The sequence below is a fragment of the Daucus carota genome, chromosome 6 (genome assembly GCF_001625215.2).
Source record: "Daucus carota subsp. sativus chromosome 6, DH1 v3.0, whole genome shotgun sequence".
NCBI classification, from domain to species: domain Eukaryota; kingdom Viridiplantae; phylum Streptophyta; class Magnoliopsida; order Apiales; family Apiaceae; genus Daucus; species Daucus carota.
Genome location: NC_030386.2, coordinates 9,281,563 through 9,297,891, shown reverse-complemented (window position 1 = coordinate 9,297,891; position 16,329 = coordinate 9,281,563). Strand labels below are relative to the sequence as shown.

The window sequence follows — 16,329 nt, the reverse complement described above, 5'->3', positions numbered from 1 at the left end:
TTTTCCACTTTCTCAACCTTTACCTTGGATTGAATTGATTCAATCTTTGGTTTTGGTTGAGAAATTGGAATATCAATTCTGTTTTCAAACACAGGCCTTTGAGGCATGCATACATTGTTCATTCCATGCAAATTTGAATGAAATTGAGGCATGTTAAAGGCATTAAAATAAGGATTGAACATATATGGCATGTTAGGCTGAGAATAAGGATTGTGAGGCAATAAACCAGGCATCATATTCATAGCAGATAAATTCATGTGAGGAACAGATGTCATAGGAATAGGCAAAGATAAATTAGGAGCAATCACAGTCTTACAATTAGCAGATAAATGATTTACACTACCACACTTACTGCAGGTTTTCCTAAGAGCACTAGCATTGGGAGTGTAATTAGTGTGCTTGTTAATTCCTATTTTGCCATTTCTATTTCCTTTCTTCTTTTTAGTCTCCTCAGATTTATGCTCACTAGTATCCAACTTCTTCTTGTTCTTGTTACTGGAATTGAGAGTGTTATTAACACTATCACTGGTCTCAGAAGAACTATTCTCACCTTTAACAAAATTCTTTTTAACAGGACCATATTTCTTGTTAAGCTTCTTGAGAACATTCTTGTCAACTGATGAGTTTTTGTTCAACTGATGACTCTCATCAGTTGAGACTTTGCTTTTCAACTGATGATCATCATCAGTATTCTCATCATTTGAACTGTTCTCAGATACCTCAAGCACTTTCTTATTCCTCTTCCATTCATTCTCTACAAAAGTCTCTCTACCTTGCATGTTAATGATATTGGTGGAAGCATCTCTTCCAGATTTCCATTTGGCAATAATCTCTTGTTCCTTATCAAGCTGCTTTCTTATGATCTCTTCTCTCTTCAGAACAACCAAGAGATCATCCTTGGCTGTCTGACACTCAATTTTCAGCTTCTCAAACTCAATAAACTGAGCTTCTAAGGCACTGTTTCTATCACTAAGAAAGGTGTTAGCTTCCTTAATTCTACTATTTTCCTTAGTGAGAGATTTTAAAGAAACATGCAAATGATACAATTCTGTAGACATTTCATTAATGGTAGCATTGCATTCATCTTTAGTTAACTCAACTAGGTTTGTAGTGAATACCTGACTACTGCTTCCAGTGTTTTCTTCTTGATCTGTGGAGTTGGCCATTAGAGCTAGATTGACAAACTCCTCCTCTTCATCAGAATCATCTCCAGCTGCCCAATCATCCTTTGTGATGAATGCTCTTTCCTTTTGTTTGAGAAGTTCATAATATTTCTTTTTGTAGTCAATGTTTTCACTTGACTTCTTCTCAACTTTAGGCTTTCTGCACTCATTTGCAAAGTGACCTGCATTCCCACAGTTGAAGCACTTGAATTTTGATCTGTCTACCATGCTTCTATCAGACTTGGGATTGCCTTTAAAAGATTTTGCAGAATTAAAATTCTTTTTGAATTTCAGTTTGGAGAATCTTCTTGACAGGAAGGCTAGATGCTCATCAATTCCATCACTTTCTTCACCAGAATCAGCTACATCTTTCTCTTTTCTTTTTCCTTTGCTTGACTCTGAGCTCTCCTCTTTGACCAACTTCTCAGTTTCTTCAACTTGAGACTTTCCCTTGTCCTTGACAGTATACTCTAGAGATGCAACTAGAGCCACAGATGAATGCCCTTTCTTTTGGCTTTTCTCAATCTCTTCATCTTGTTCCATTTCAAGCTCATAAGTCTTTAAGGTTCCATACAGTCTCTCTAGAGTATAGTCTTTAAATTCTTGTGTATTTCTGAGAGAGACTGTCATGGGTTTCCATTCTTTGGGAAGAGCTCTTAAGAATTTCAAGTTTGAATCCTTAACTTGATATACTCTTCCAAAAAGCTTTAGACCATTTAACAGTTTTTGAAATCTGTTAAATGTATCACTCAAACTTTCACCAGCCTTGAAATGGAATGACTCATATTGTTGAATCAGAAGCTGCATTTTGTTCTCTCTTACTTGCTCATTCCCTTCACAGATGGTCCTGATGGTGTCCCAAACTTCTTTGGCACTTGTGCAGCTAATAACACTATCAATCATTTCTTGATCCAAACCATTAAACAGAAGATTCATGGTTTTCTTGTCCTTGTGCACTTCTTCAGTATCTTCTTGAGAATATTCATGGATAGGTTTTGGAATCATCTTACCTACCATGTCTTCACCATCAGCTCCCATACTTGTGCAGACCTTCATGGGGACATGAGGTCCTTTTTCAATGCAGTTCACATAGCTTTCATCAATGGACAACAGATGCAGATGCATTCTCACTTTCCAGTGAAAATAGTTGTCTTTGTCAAGAACAGGAATCTTCACTCCAGCATCCTTCTTTCCCATCTTTCTCTAGCAGTGTTGATCTTTTTCCCTGTTTGTTGGGAACCTCGCTCTGATACCAATTGTTATTTTACACCAACTATAAGAAAGATTGTAGAAGGGGGGGTTGAATACAATCTTTTACAAATTAAAAGATTCAAGAAGCAATACACTTAATCACAGTAAAACAGAAAACACCAAGTATTTAAAAATACGGGTGGATTGAATGATCCACCCGTGAGATTTTATATAGAAGAATCTGTGGATTGATTACAATTCGCACAGCTGCTGGTTCATCACTCAAACAAGTTCTAACTCTCAGATTTTTCTCTCAAGTAATTTGAACAAGTTCAACTGATGCTTCTAACTTGGTTATATACTCCAAGTTTTACAAAGCTTTTAGCTAGATTATAAAATGCACTCTAATCTAAAAACAATGCTGCACAACTTTGTCTTATGCATGCTTTCTGAGATGTCTTCATCTTTGACCATCATCTTGATTTGATCCAGATTGCACTGCATGAGATAAGTATGTTTCTGCTTCTTCTTTATTTTCCTAATTAGGCTTCCATGTCTATTTTAGTGTAATTCGATCCATGTGATTTGTCAGACTTAAGCTCTAGTCACTTTCAACTGCTCTTTGCTTCATCAGTTGAAAGTTCTGGTTGCTTTCAACTGCTCTTGACTTTATCAGTTGAATGCCCGGCTCATCAGTTGAATGAATTACAAACTCCATCAGTTGAATGCTGTTCCAGTCTCATCAGTTGAATTCCTCAGCATCATCAGTTGAACACTTTGTCTTCAGTTGAATGCTTGATTTTCATCAGTTGAAACATCATCCAGTCTTCATCAGTTGAATAGTTACATCTCATCAGTTGAATATCCTTCACTTAGATAAAATTACATGGCATTGGATATTTACAATTAGCCATCCTATTCTACCCATCCGTTGATAATTCCCAAAGACAAGAAATATAACAATTACAACTGAAATTTGATAAAGATTCTAAGTAAGACATGTTACAAAATGTTTATGTTATCATCAAAAATTATTGATTCCTAACATAGGCTTCGAAGTTCTCAATATTTGACTAAATTGCTTTTGGTTTAGCTTTCAAAACTGGTGCAGCATCTGTCACATCAACCCATGTGCTTCTTGTCTTTTACTTAACTTGTAGCTTTCAACTGCTAACCATCAACTGCTAAGTTTATCAATTGATAGCATCCTTGAACTAGTGATTGATAGCCTTCCATGATTAGCCATTGATGAGATTGTTGTAGCGATTGATAAACTGGTTATTTAGCCATTGATACTTCATGACTAGCGATCGATCTTCACTTCACTTGAATAGATTATATTACTTCAAATATTTACAATTAGGTCACCCTATATACTCATCCATTGATATATCAACTGCTAAAATAAAAGTATACATTATTAACATATCAACTGCTAAGATGCTCCAGCTTTGTTACAGTACCACATCATCCGTTTATGGGTGAATCTAATTAATTTCTACTGCCTTAGCATGCTAGCCATTGATCAGCCACATTTAATTTTATTTTAAGTAAGAATAAAATAACTTTGTATCATCAAGCATCACATATTTTTAACGTACTTCAAAGTTGCTGTCATGTGACAATATACTTCAAAGTTGATGTCATATAACCATGTACTTCAAGGTTACTGTCTGACAGCATGTTCTACGGACAATATATATTTTCCAGACAGATTCATTGTATCTGGACAATAACTCTGGTAAATAATATACATACATATATAATATAAATTTGATTAATAATTATTAATATATTTATACTAGTTTATAACATGTGCCATGCACGAGTGATTTATAACATTTATAATCGTTTATATTTTAATTTTGATTAAAATACAAACAGATCGTGCTGGCCGTATATTTAAATATTTTGGTTTAATTGATATTAAAAAAGTTTCTTCGAACACGTTATATATTTTAAAGTGATAACATTGAGTAATTAAAAATAACATTAATATATTTAGTTGAAACATATCATCGGTTGTATTTAATAATTATATATAATAATATTTTTTTATATGTATGTTGCATGTGTTATTTTTAGAAAAATGGTATTTTAGTTAGAACTCTGAAAAAGATAATGTGTTTTAGTTAAAAAGGGTAGTTATGTTGTCCAATGTTATTGACTTTTTTAATTAGAAGATCTAAAATATAATAATAATTTTAGTTAAAGAAGATAATTGATCATATCAAATGGCTCATAATGACACCCAAATACCATCTGACCAAACTTTTAATCATTCGATTTTAATAATATAAATAATATAAATTATGATACGGTACAATTTAAATCACACTAATAATATATTAAACCATAATCCACACCGCACCGATATTCAAACCAAAATCACATCATAAATATTAAAAATCACGTTTTGTTATCACCCATGATTTCATGAGAGAGACGCCTATAAATTACTCTCTCTGTCCCATTTAATTGTATACGTTTCTTTTCAACTGCTCGACTAGGGGTGGCAAAATCCGACACGACCCGAAGCACGACCCGAAACCGACTCGAAAAAATACGAATTAGGGTCGGGGTTTTTGACTTTCGGGTCGGGTTCGGGTTGGGTAAAAATATACCCGAAAAAATCGGGTCATTTTCGGGTTGACCCGAAATACCCGAACCCGACCTGTTTATTTTAATATTATATATATTATATATTATATATTATAATTGACATATATATTACATCTTCCAGCCTGCAAAGTGCGATCCGGAGTCAGTAACCCAGCTGTGAGGCCCAATCCATAATTACATCGATTCAAACCCTATTAGGAACCAAGAATAATCATTCCGCCTCTTTCATACTGACGACTCCATTCTGCCTCTTCACAAAAATATAAAATCATCTCCTTCTTCTGATTTTACAAAGCCATATCAATTATACCTCAGCCTAGCTTCATCAAGAGCAACACCACCCATCTCAAAGTGCAGAGCAACTGACCCTGTTGTCGAATCATACGATACCTCCCCATTCGAATAATTGCTCAAAGACTGATTGTTCAAAACAGCTCAAGTAGTGTTACGGTTGGAATTGAAATCATAAGTAGGTGGTGTGGACCATAGGTGGGATCGCAGAGCTCATCATTCATAGCAGAGAGGATTTGAAAGCCAGCTTCTATGGTTTCTTCTGGTTGTTTTTGACCAGACTATTAATTTTTTAATTTTCTAATTTATTTTTATTGTTTTATTCAAATTTTCGGGTCATTTCGGGTCAGTTTCGGGTAATTCAAGTACCTACCAGGTCGGGTTCGTGTCACACTTTTTCAACCCGTTTCGGGTTCGGGTCGGGTTCGGGTTGGGATAAAAAAAAACTAGGTACATCCAACCCGACACGAACCCGACCCATTACCCGAAATTGCCACCCCTATGCTCGACACGCATTTCAATGCTCTTATAAGACATAGTTCCGTAACTTATATTTGAGATTTTCTTTTTCTGAATAAAAATATAACATCCAAATTTTAATTCAGAAAAAGAAAATTTTAAAAATAAATTACACAACTACACTTTACAGGAGCATTAAAGTCCGTGCCACGTCCCCGTCCCCCGATGTATAACGGAGGGAGTAATACATACATACATTTTACGTACTCTACCAAACCCCAAGTAAAACTTACACAACACTCTCTTCCCAGTTCCCACCCCACTACTCCTATAAATCCCACTACATCACCATCACCATCACTAAATAGACACCAACAGTAAACTCCTGCATTCATTCTTCCACTTCATTTCAGAAACGCAATCGGCGGAATGGGAAGGGTAGTTATGTTTCCTTTTGCTCTCTTGTCTTCATTATTTACTCTCTATTTACTTGATTTAACATTTGTGTGTGGAATTTGCAGAACAAGTCACGGAATCAATGCGAAGATGACGACAAGAAGAATAACAATGGGGACGATGAATACAACACCAAAAGCGAAGACAAGAAGAGTCAAGGAGGAGGAGGGAAAAAACAGGAGAATATAATTGCTGTTGCTCTTAAAATTGATTTGCATTGTGACGGTTGCGCTGATAGACTCGCCAAACAAGTCCGCTCACTTCAAGGTCTCTCTCTCTCTCTCTCCCTCCCTCTCTGACTCTCTCTCTCCCTATCTGTCTCTCCCTCCCTCCCTCTCTGTCTCTCTCTCCCCCTCTCTGTCTCTGTCTCTCTCCCTCCCTCCCTCTCTGTCTCTCTCTCTCCCTCTCTGCCTCTGTCTCTCTCTCTCTCTCTCTCTCTCTCTCTCTCTCTCTCTCCCTCCCTCCCTCTCTGACTCTCTCTCTCTCCCTATCTGTCTCTCCCTCCCTCCCTCTCTGTCTCTCTCTCCCCCTCTCTGTCTCTGTCTCTCTCTCTCCCTCCCTCCCTCCCTCTCTGTCTCTCTCTCTCCCTCTCTGCCTCTGTCTCTCTCTCTCTCTCTCTCTCTCTCTCTCTCTCTCTCCCCCTCCCTCCCTCTCTCTCTCTCTGTTTTTGTGGCAATACGTCGAATATTCCTCAATTTTCTGTGCGCTTTTGTGTGTATATTTAAAAAAGTTGAGCAGTTACCTTATAGTTTCACACAAATTATAATATAATCAATGTGTGTGTGGTAAAATGATTGTTTAGCATCTCCTTTTTAATTCTTTTTGATTTATCAACTGTTTGCACAATAAAACTCATCAGTCACAAAAACATGTTCACTCATATTGTTAACCTAGAATTTTCATTTGTTAATCACATTGTCATATATTTAGCCTATTAAGTTCATATATACACACAATTTTGATTTTTAATTTAATCAGTTTCTGCAGTTGGTTTTATCAGCGTCTATTCTGTTTTGTTTTTTGTTGGTATGTAAATTGTAAAGTGATTGTGATTGAAGGTGTTGAGTCGGTGAAACGAGCCGACACGGACATGAACAAGCTAACAGTGATCGGAAGCATGGATCCCTCGAAACTCCGAGACTCAATTGAGAAGAGAACTAAGAAGAAAGTCGAGATCATTTCCCCCAAAAAGGATAAGGACAACAAAAACGATGGTAATGGCAATGACAAGGGAAATTCAGGCGACAAGGCGGCCAAAACCGAGAAGAAATCAAAAGATGTCGGTGTTAATATGAACTAGTGTATTGCTTTCTGTCATTTTTTGTTCAAGTTTTGTGATATATATGGCTAAAACGGTATCATGTTTATTTTCAGCCTCCTGTAACAACAGCAGTGCTAAAGGTACCTCTGCATTGTGATGGGTGCATTCAGAAAATTCAGAAGCTTGTCTACAAAACAAAAGGTAGTAGTAACATTATTAGCACTGGTTCTTTTTTGTTTTGCCTATGCCAGTACAGTTTCTGTTATGAAATTGTATTTATTTTACTTTTTGTGTTACTTAATACTTGTTCCGTGAATTCACCAATTAAGTACGATTCCCGTTTTTCACGACACTAAATTTGTCAGGATATATGGAGATGAGTATTGACAAGCAAAAAGAGGTGGTGACAGTGAAAGGAGCCATGGACATTAAGGCCTTGGCTGCATTGTTGACTAAGAAGCTGAAGAGGAATGTCGAGATTGTTCCAGCCAAGAAGGAGAAAGGCGATAACGAGAAGAGGGACGGTGGCGATGAGGCAGCCGATGGAGGAAAATCAGGTGGGAAAACGGAGGGAAATAAGAAGGTGCAAATGGGGACAGAGTATGCGTATGGGTACCATCAGTATTGGCAGGAGCCTGGTTATATGCCAAGTTCTTATTTGCATGCTCCCCAGTTGTTTAGTGATGAGAATCCTAATGCTTGTGTTGTTATGTGAAGGGGAATTGGGGTTATGCTCATTTTGTTTGGAAACTTGTATATGAGAATTTGATACTACAGTAGACTAAGTAGTACTAGTAGCCGGAATATGGATCAGGTATAATGTTTGAAAGAGGGGGTTTTTAGGAATCTGGTGGTGTTACTCATCAAATTATTATTCTTTAATGAATAATTAATTGCTTATTAAAATTAGGGGTTATGGTAATCTTGGTGATTAATTGATACAGTAAGTAATTCACATAATTGATTTCGATATTAATTTAAATCCACTACTGTATTACTACTATCACGTCATTTAATTTTAAATTTTGGTACCTACAATGCTATCAATGCAATTATCCTTTTATCATGTCACTCCTAATTTGATATCTTTATTATTATCTTTCTATCAATGAATTTTTTAACATTAAATTTCGAATTAATAAGTTTAAAAGAAAAAATAACTTAAAACAAAAAAAATACATTTATTTGCTGATTTGATTATGATATACACTATTTGTTTGTATTAAGTTTATTCGTTTTTGTATTTATAATAAATTTTTCATAAAAATCAAATCAAAATTCGTGTATTCAGTTTTATAAAAATAATGATCCGAATCCATTTAGTTAAGAAATGGGATTCAATTTAAGTTTTCAGATATTTTAAACAGGATATTAAATCAAAAGTTTTGAAGAGAAATTAGTACTCCCTCTGTCCCAATCAATTGTATACGTTTCTTTTTCAGTGCTCGACACGCTTTTTAAGGCTCTTATAAAACATAGTTCCACAACTTATTTTTAATATTTTCTTTTTTTGTATAAAAATATAAATGTTATACTTTTATACAAAAAAAGAAAATCTTGAAAATAATTTACAGAACTATACTATATTGAAGCATTAAAGTCCGTGCCGCGCCCCCGTCCCCCAATGTATACTATTGAATGGGACGGAGGGAGTAGTAAAAGAGGATGCCTCCGCTCTTACTTTTAAGTGGAGTTACAGCGGAGGTGACTGCGAAAGTACCAAAATGTCAGTCGAGGGCATATCTGTAAAATTTTGAACCGGTAACTTTTATTTTACATGCTGTCGTTGCTGCAAGTCTGCAACACTTTATTACTCTGTTGTTTTCTTGGGGAGCTTTTGTGCAACAAGTGCAGTGGAAATGGCATGGCCGCATGGGACTTGATATTAGTAACTATTAAGACGATAATTTATATTTTATATTTTAAATTAGTCATATTTAAATTTAGGCTGCAATACAAGAATAATTTAAAATCAATGTGTTTATAGTTGATTGATGCAAGGCACATGACATAATAATCATTTGCCTCTATCTCTATGTCCCCCTCTCTCTTTCTGTAAAGTTAAAAAGGAAACTTCCTCACCAGTTATTTTCTTTCTCCTTGATTAATTTTTTTAATATAGATTAGGTGGCTTTTTATTTCCATACAAAGTTATTTGTTTTTGCCTGCAGCTGCGGAACGTGCAAGCAGGCAAAAGCAAATAACTTTGTATGGTACTCCCTCCGTCTATTGGAAGGGGACACGGAGACCAAGACAATGTATAAAAAATGATTGAAGTTAGATGAAAAGTGGGTAAAGTGGTGGGACCTATCAATATTTAATAATAGATTTGAGATAGTGGAGGAAAGTAGTGGGTGTAATAGTAGTTTTTATTGTTAAATATGAGATAATAGGGGGAGATAGTGGGTGTAATAATGGAAAAAAATTACTATTTATAGTAACGTAAATAAATGAGAGGGACATCCCAAAATAATAACTGTAAAGAAATGAGAGGGACAGAGGGAATAATAAATATGGATAGAAAATGACTCAGTGTCATGTTTACAAATGGTATAATCGTCATAATAATTTTTGTATGTATATAAATACTTTGAGTCAAATTATCTGAACTTCGCACCCCTTTTGGTAGAAATTTTGTACCGAATTCAATATATATAATATAATCTAATAGAAAATGTTAGATATTCAAATATTGTTTTCAAATCTTTTCTTAAATATAGTTGACTCGTGCTAATAATAATGAAAATCCTATATACACATAGATTAATTCAATTTAAATTAATAATATGTCTGCTACGTTATTAAAAAAACACAAGTTGGGAGTACGTAGCGCATTCGATTACTCAATTTATAAATCGAGAAACAAAGCCAGCCTAGAATATCCTTGTCACGTTCAAAAGTGATCTGTTACCCCTCCGGTCTCTTCGCTAGTCAACTTCCTCAAACACAACAGTAACACAAAAATACATACTTCCTCCGTCCCCCCGAGTTGTATACATTGGGGGACGGGGACGCGGCACGGACTTTAATGCTCCTGTAAAGTGTAGTTGTGTAATTTATTTTTAAAATTTTCTTTTTCTAAATTAAAATTTGGATGTTATATTTTTATTCAGAAAAAGAAAATCTCAAAAATAAGTTACGGAACTATATTTTATAAGAGCATTGAAATGCGTGTCGAGCAGTTGAAAAAAAACGTATACAATTAAATGGGACAGAGGGAGTACTCACTAGCACTGCATGCCAATGGATACATGTACTTTATGTTCATTTGAAAAGAGGAAATGCAGGGATATGTGATATTTGATTCCAAAATCATGTGAAGGTGAGGGGCTTCTTGTCCTTGTAATTTACTCCAAAGTGTAACACTCCCATGTGGGAGAGGAGACTTGGGAAAGTCTCTGCACCGTAAAAGACGACTAGACTTTAAACCCCCTTCTTTCTAGCTCAAGCTTAGACTTCATCATCATGTGTCTACGCCTCCTAATATCCGAAAGAACATGAGAAACTGCATTCAAGCAATTAAAGGGAAATTGTGCAAGCCAGAAGAAGAAAGCGTTTGTCTATTATGATGGTTAGTAATGATTCTATGATCAAGAAAAAAAAAAAAATACTCCCTCCGTCCCAATCATTTGTATACAAATGGTTGAAACACGGAGACCAAGAAATGAGTAAAGTTAGATAAAAAGTGAGTATAATGATGAGACTCATTTATATTTAATAATAGATTTGAGATGGTGGAGGATAGTAGTGTGTTTAATAGTGTTTATATTATTATAGAATGGAGATAGGGGAAAACAGTAGTTGGTGTAATGATGTTTTATATTATAAAAGTTTAATATTTTTGAAATGTATACAATTAATGGGACATCCCAAAATGTAAACGGTATATAATTCATTGGGATGGAGAGAGTAGCCTATACAACGGAATGAAATGCGGAACTCGTTCCTATTTGTCCCGTCATATTTTATTCATATACGTCTGGTTCTGGTGTGACTCAATTTAAATCTAGATATGTGTATCACTCGACGTCGGAGAACAAGGACTCAATTCTCTTTTATTTTTATATACAAAAAAATGAGTGGAGTTTGATTTGATTTTATAATTAATCTAGATATTAATAAATAATATTGTTTAGAAGCAATGAAATAAATATATCGGAAAGCATGAATATCAACCACTAAATTTATGACACAATTCTAAATTCCTTTGATACTTATAGAAAACTTGCCATGGACCGCATAGAAATAAGCTTTGCTATTTGTATAACCCCATAGACTGCATAGAAAGGCTAAAACGATTACAAACTAATACAATTAATCTCATGACCGCATAGAAAAATTAATTAACTTCGTAGAGATAATACTCAGGTAACATATTAGGATGTTCGCATACCCTAGATAATTTAAACATTTTTACAAGCATTGGCGCATGCATAAGCACAATCAAAACACATCCATTACTCAGAATTGTATAATCGTCATAAGATTCTGGGCTTCAAAACAGCCTTCCAACAATCAGAGACGGAAGTATGAGGGGGATTCCCTGGGCTTAAGCCCGAGATTATTTTTCAAAAAAAATCAGTAGTTATGTATATTATGTATTATGATAGCCCAAGCCCATTGACAAATAGGTCCAGCACATAACTATAAGTCTAATATCAAAGATTCATAGAGCATAGACCAGAGAATAAATGAATAATGACTACGGAATAAAGAGTTAGAGCCTTAAAAACTGAAGAGTGGGTGAGGGAGTCGCTTCTTCATTCTTGCACCGCAGTAGGGGAGTGATTAATTACTTGCCTATTTTGTTGATTCACTCTCTTTCTCAGGTATAATACCTCTTCCTTTCTTGTCTTCTAGATAATAAATCATTTTCAATTGTTGCCGCTATGCTTATATTTGTTGAGATTGTGATTGTGGATTATGCATCTTGAATTAGAGATAACTAGAGTTCTTATCAGGTCTGTTAAGCACTTAAGCTTGTGGTTGAGTAATTATATTTCCAGAATGTGATTGATTAATTTTTATTTGGGGATTAGGTTGTCAATATGGCAAAACGAAATGATCCATCTTCACAAAAAATTTCAAACTTTTTTCATCCGAAAAAAGCTCAGAAGGTTAATAATAATGAAGATGACAGTGTTGTGCCTCAAATTAGTCAAGTTGTAGAATCTCATAGGGTATGGAGGTGGAACTTGGGGCAGGTGATACTCTTTATACGTGATCCGGGTGTACGTAGCCAAATATATGAATATCCAAAGGAAAAATGGAATGAAATTCGTCGAGAGTATCTTAAGCTTGGGCCATATCAATGGAGTCTTAAACGTGATGATTGTCCGCTTACCCAAGCCGAAAGAGTTAAGCAAAATCGACGATTTAATCCTTCATGGTATGAAAAGTTTCACTGGCTCAAATATTCTCCAAAAAAGGACCGGGCTTTTTGTTTACCATGTTTTTTGTTTGAAAAGAATTCACCAAAATGTCCAACATATACTGTGAATGGATTTAAAAGTTGGAAAAGAATTTCGTCTGCAAAAGAATGTTGTTTTTCACAACATGTAGGAGTTCCTTGCTCACAACATAATACTGCAGTGAGTTGTGAAAATTTGATGAAGCCTTCTCAAAGAATTGACAATATCATGCGAGTAAGATCTCAAGAAGAAGTTTTAAGAAACCGTTTGCATGTTGAGGAAACAATTAGATGTGTTCGATGGCTTGCATTACAAGGATGCGCATTTAGAGGATGTTCCAGATTTCTCTGCTCCTTACAGTGTTGGTAGTGGCAGATCCTGCTCACAAAAAGATGATGTTACCCTTGAACATCATTACCACTTTGATGTATTTGTCAAAGTGATTGAATATCAAGTAAATGAGTTGGAAAGTAGATTTAATGATGAGGCAATGGAGCTCCTTACTCTTACTTCTGCATTGGATCCTCACAATCATTTCAAATCATTTGATATCGACAATATTTGTCGTCTTGCAGAGGTATTCTGTCCTCATGATTTTACTGGAAATGATGTAGATGGGTTAAGAAGTGAGTTGGAACATTATGAGCTTGATGTTGTTGTTGGTGCTCAGTTCCATAATATAACAACTATTTCACAGCTATGTGAAACATTGGTTAAGACGAGAAAGTCAAAAGTTTTCATTATGGTTGACAAGCTAATTCGCCTGGTTTTAACACTGCCTATTTCAACGGTTCTCACTGAGAGAGCATTTTCTGCTATGAAAATTCTCAAGACTGACCTGTGTAGCAAGATGGATGATGCGTTTCTTGCAGATGTTATGGTCATCTATATAGAGAGGCAATTTGCTAAGAAAATTAGTATAGAGTCGATGATTGATGAATTTGATGATATGGGTGATCGGCGTGTAAAACTTCGTTAGTAATTTGTCAAGCCCACCCCAATCCAAATTCCTGATTCCATCCCTGCCAACAATAGAGGTTTAGCCAACCATAGTCAGCATAAAACACGTAAAATACATAAAAATTCATAAGGAGATTAACATACAATACAAAGCATAGGGGTAGAAGAATTTCTTATAATCTCCAAGCACAAGTTCCTTCTCCTCCTCCTCCTGGCTTCTCTTCGTGGTGGCTATCTCCCCAATAATATTTATGTAATATCCTGTATAATACCTAAAACAAAGTGTTTTAATTCTAATAGGAATATATAAGGAAATTCCAAAACTGAATAGGTTTCCCAAGTAAAAAATAGTAGTTCACTTCCTCCTCTGCTCCTGGGTTGTTTTAGGGGTCATATGGTAAATCTGAACGTTATTTATCTGATTAATTAAGATATCTGAATGATATGAATGAATCATTTATCTGACAACTGAATGAATAATATTATTTGATACGTAATTTTTCTGAATGGTCTGCAATTTAATTTTATTTGATTTTCTCTTCTAAAAATATACCTAATTGTAGGTTATGATACCTATTAGATAAATTTTAGCTAATAAAAATATAGTCACAAAAATATCAACAAAATTATATGAACAAATAACACTATATAATTCAAAAAATATACTAAATTTAAATTTTGAAAAAAAATTGTATTGTGTAAGAAGTAATTATATAATATAATTTTATACTGGGGATTAAAAAAATATTAAATTCATTTGATGGTTAATGATTTAAAATAATAGGCAGAGGAAAAAACAATATATTCTATAGGTGCGCACTAGTCTATCGTAAATTTTATCATCTGAATGATGTAGTTAAGATTTTAAACATGAATGTTTCAACAGGTTTCAAGAATCAATCAGATAGTACAATATTTTATCAAATGAACTTAACCACCGAGCGATTCAACTTTCAATCAGTTCAGCAGCATTTAGAAGTTTTTCAAATGGCCTGTTAGCAGGCTTTTGGTACTCGGGCCCATCTAGAATGATAAAAAAATTAAATTATCTTCGTGTGGACAGCTAAATCACCCAAATCCGACTTCTAAAACTCCAGATATGGACCAAACAATATTTTTTGTGCGGGGAGCCAATAAATCTTTATTTTCTTCTAATTTAATTCTAATCCTTTCCAATTTAATATTTCTTACTCCCTACAATAAAATATTAGAATCTAATCAGTAAATATCCAAATAAATTCAAATCATCTAAACTATATATAAATATATACTACCAAATATCCCCACATTTAGCATATATCACTTCTTCGGGCAAATAAACATATTACTAACTAACTAATAACACCACTTTCGTAGATGAAACGATTGCATTGAGCATATGCAACAAGAGTTAAACCCCTAGGCAGCCCTAGTAAGAAGAGTGTTGTCTCGTGAGGGTTTATAGAAGATGTACCCACAAAATCAAATATTTTAAATCACCAAGTCTCAAGCAGACATGTGCAAACATCAATTACATAACATTTTGAACATATGTGAATATACAAGTACCATCACTTATGTACTATACATACACAACAATTAAAGTATGCACACAATGTCTAAGTAAAAAAAAAATTATGAATTAGACATCAAAGTCGCATTCAATTAGCAAGCATGTTATGTATAGAAAATCTCATTGTACTCTCAATTCATACAAGTGTTTGGGTGTAAGTGTTTCACTCAAATTCAACCAATATGGACATGCACTACCATAAGCTTGATTGTCCATCAAACCTCCACTACTATATATATATATGCATGCAAAAATCAAAAGAAATTTGTTAAGGGTTGTAACAAGGTTTAGGTAAGGGTAAGATATTAAAGAAATAGGCTAACAAGTGGCTAACATGATAACTAATAGAGCATAGTGTTCAATTCAAATTAAGCACTCAACATGAGATTTTAATCTTGTAAAATGTGATCAATCTTTCACAAGCATTAAAGCCCAATCACATACTTATGTACCTCCCCTCTTTTCATATTGTAACACCAACAAACGCATTCTCCACTTGATATTTTTTTTCTTTTCATTTTTTTCCCAAAGTCAAGTTATTCTCTAGTAACCAAGGACTATGAAAAGTCAACAAGAAAAATAAGGGAAATTAAGTTAATATCCTTAATTTCTGTACAATTATGCTTAACACCAACACATGCACATGGATTGTCCCTCACATATAAAATTTCAATTGCCACCCATTGAGGAGTACTTGATACTTTGTTTTTTTCCCCCTTAATTTCCACCAAACTTTCATCCTTTGACAAAGAAATCCCCACACTTGAATGTTCAAAACTATTTCAATGAATCAAAAAATGCTCTACTAGTCATCAAGACAAAAATAAACAAGTAGGCTCAAAATTCATAGATTTGTGATAAACAGAAAAGAGGATATAAACTCAAGGGGGTTCACGAAGGATATAATTCTCGGGTATATTCTGGATAAATGAGATTAATCCCAGTGCCTCTATCATTTTCATG

General features: G+C 34.6%; 1 protein-coding gene across 1 annotated transcript; it reads left to right on the top strand.

Moving 5' to 3' along the window:
- The first annotated feature begins 5,111 nt into the window (after nucleotides 1–5,111).
- LOC108225418 (heavy metal-associated isoprenylated plant protein 3) lies at nucleotides 5,112–8,380 on the top strand. Its single transcript, XM_017400276.2, has 5 exons — nucleotides 5,112–6,164; nucleotides 6,248–6,449; nucleotides 7,241–7,461; nucleotides 7,557–7,644; nucleotides 7,809–8,380. Exons 1-5 carry the CDS (start codon nucleotides 6,156–6,158, stop codon nucleotides 8,156–8,158), a joined length of 870 nt encoding a protein of 289 aa, XP_017255765.1. The 5' UTR covers nucleotides 5,112–6,155; the 3' UTR covers nucleotides 8,159–8,380.
- The last annotated feature ends 7,949 nt before the right edge of the window (nucleotides 8,381–16,329 follow it).

What these genes read in the sequence shown, in the direction of transcription:
- LOC108225418 (XM_017400276.2), top strand. An exon ending in ACAAGTCCGCTCACTTCAAG is followed by an intron (nt 6,450 to 7,240) that starts GTCTCTCTCTCT and finishes TTGTGATTGAAG; the next exon opens with GTGTTGAGTCGGTGAAACGA. An exon ending in CCGAGAAGAAATCAAAAGAT is followed by an intron (nt 7,462 to 7,556) that starts GTCGGTGTTAAT and finishes GTTTATTTTCAG; the next exon opens with CCTCCTGTAACAACAGCAGT.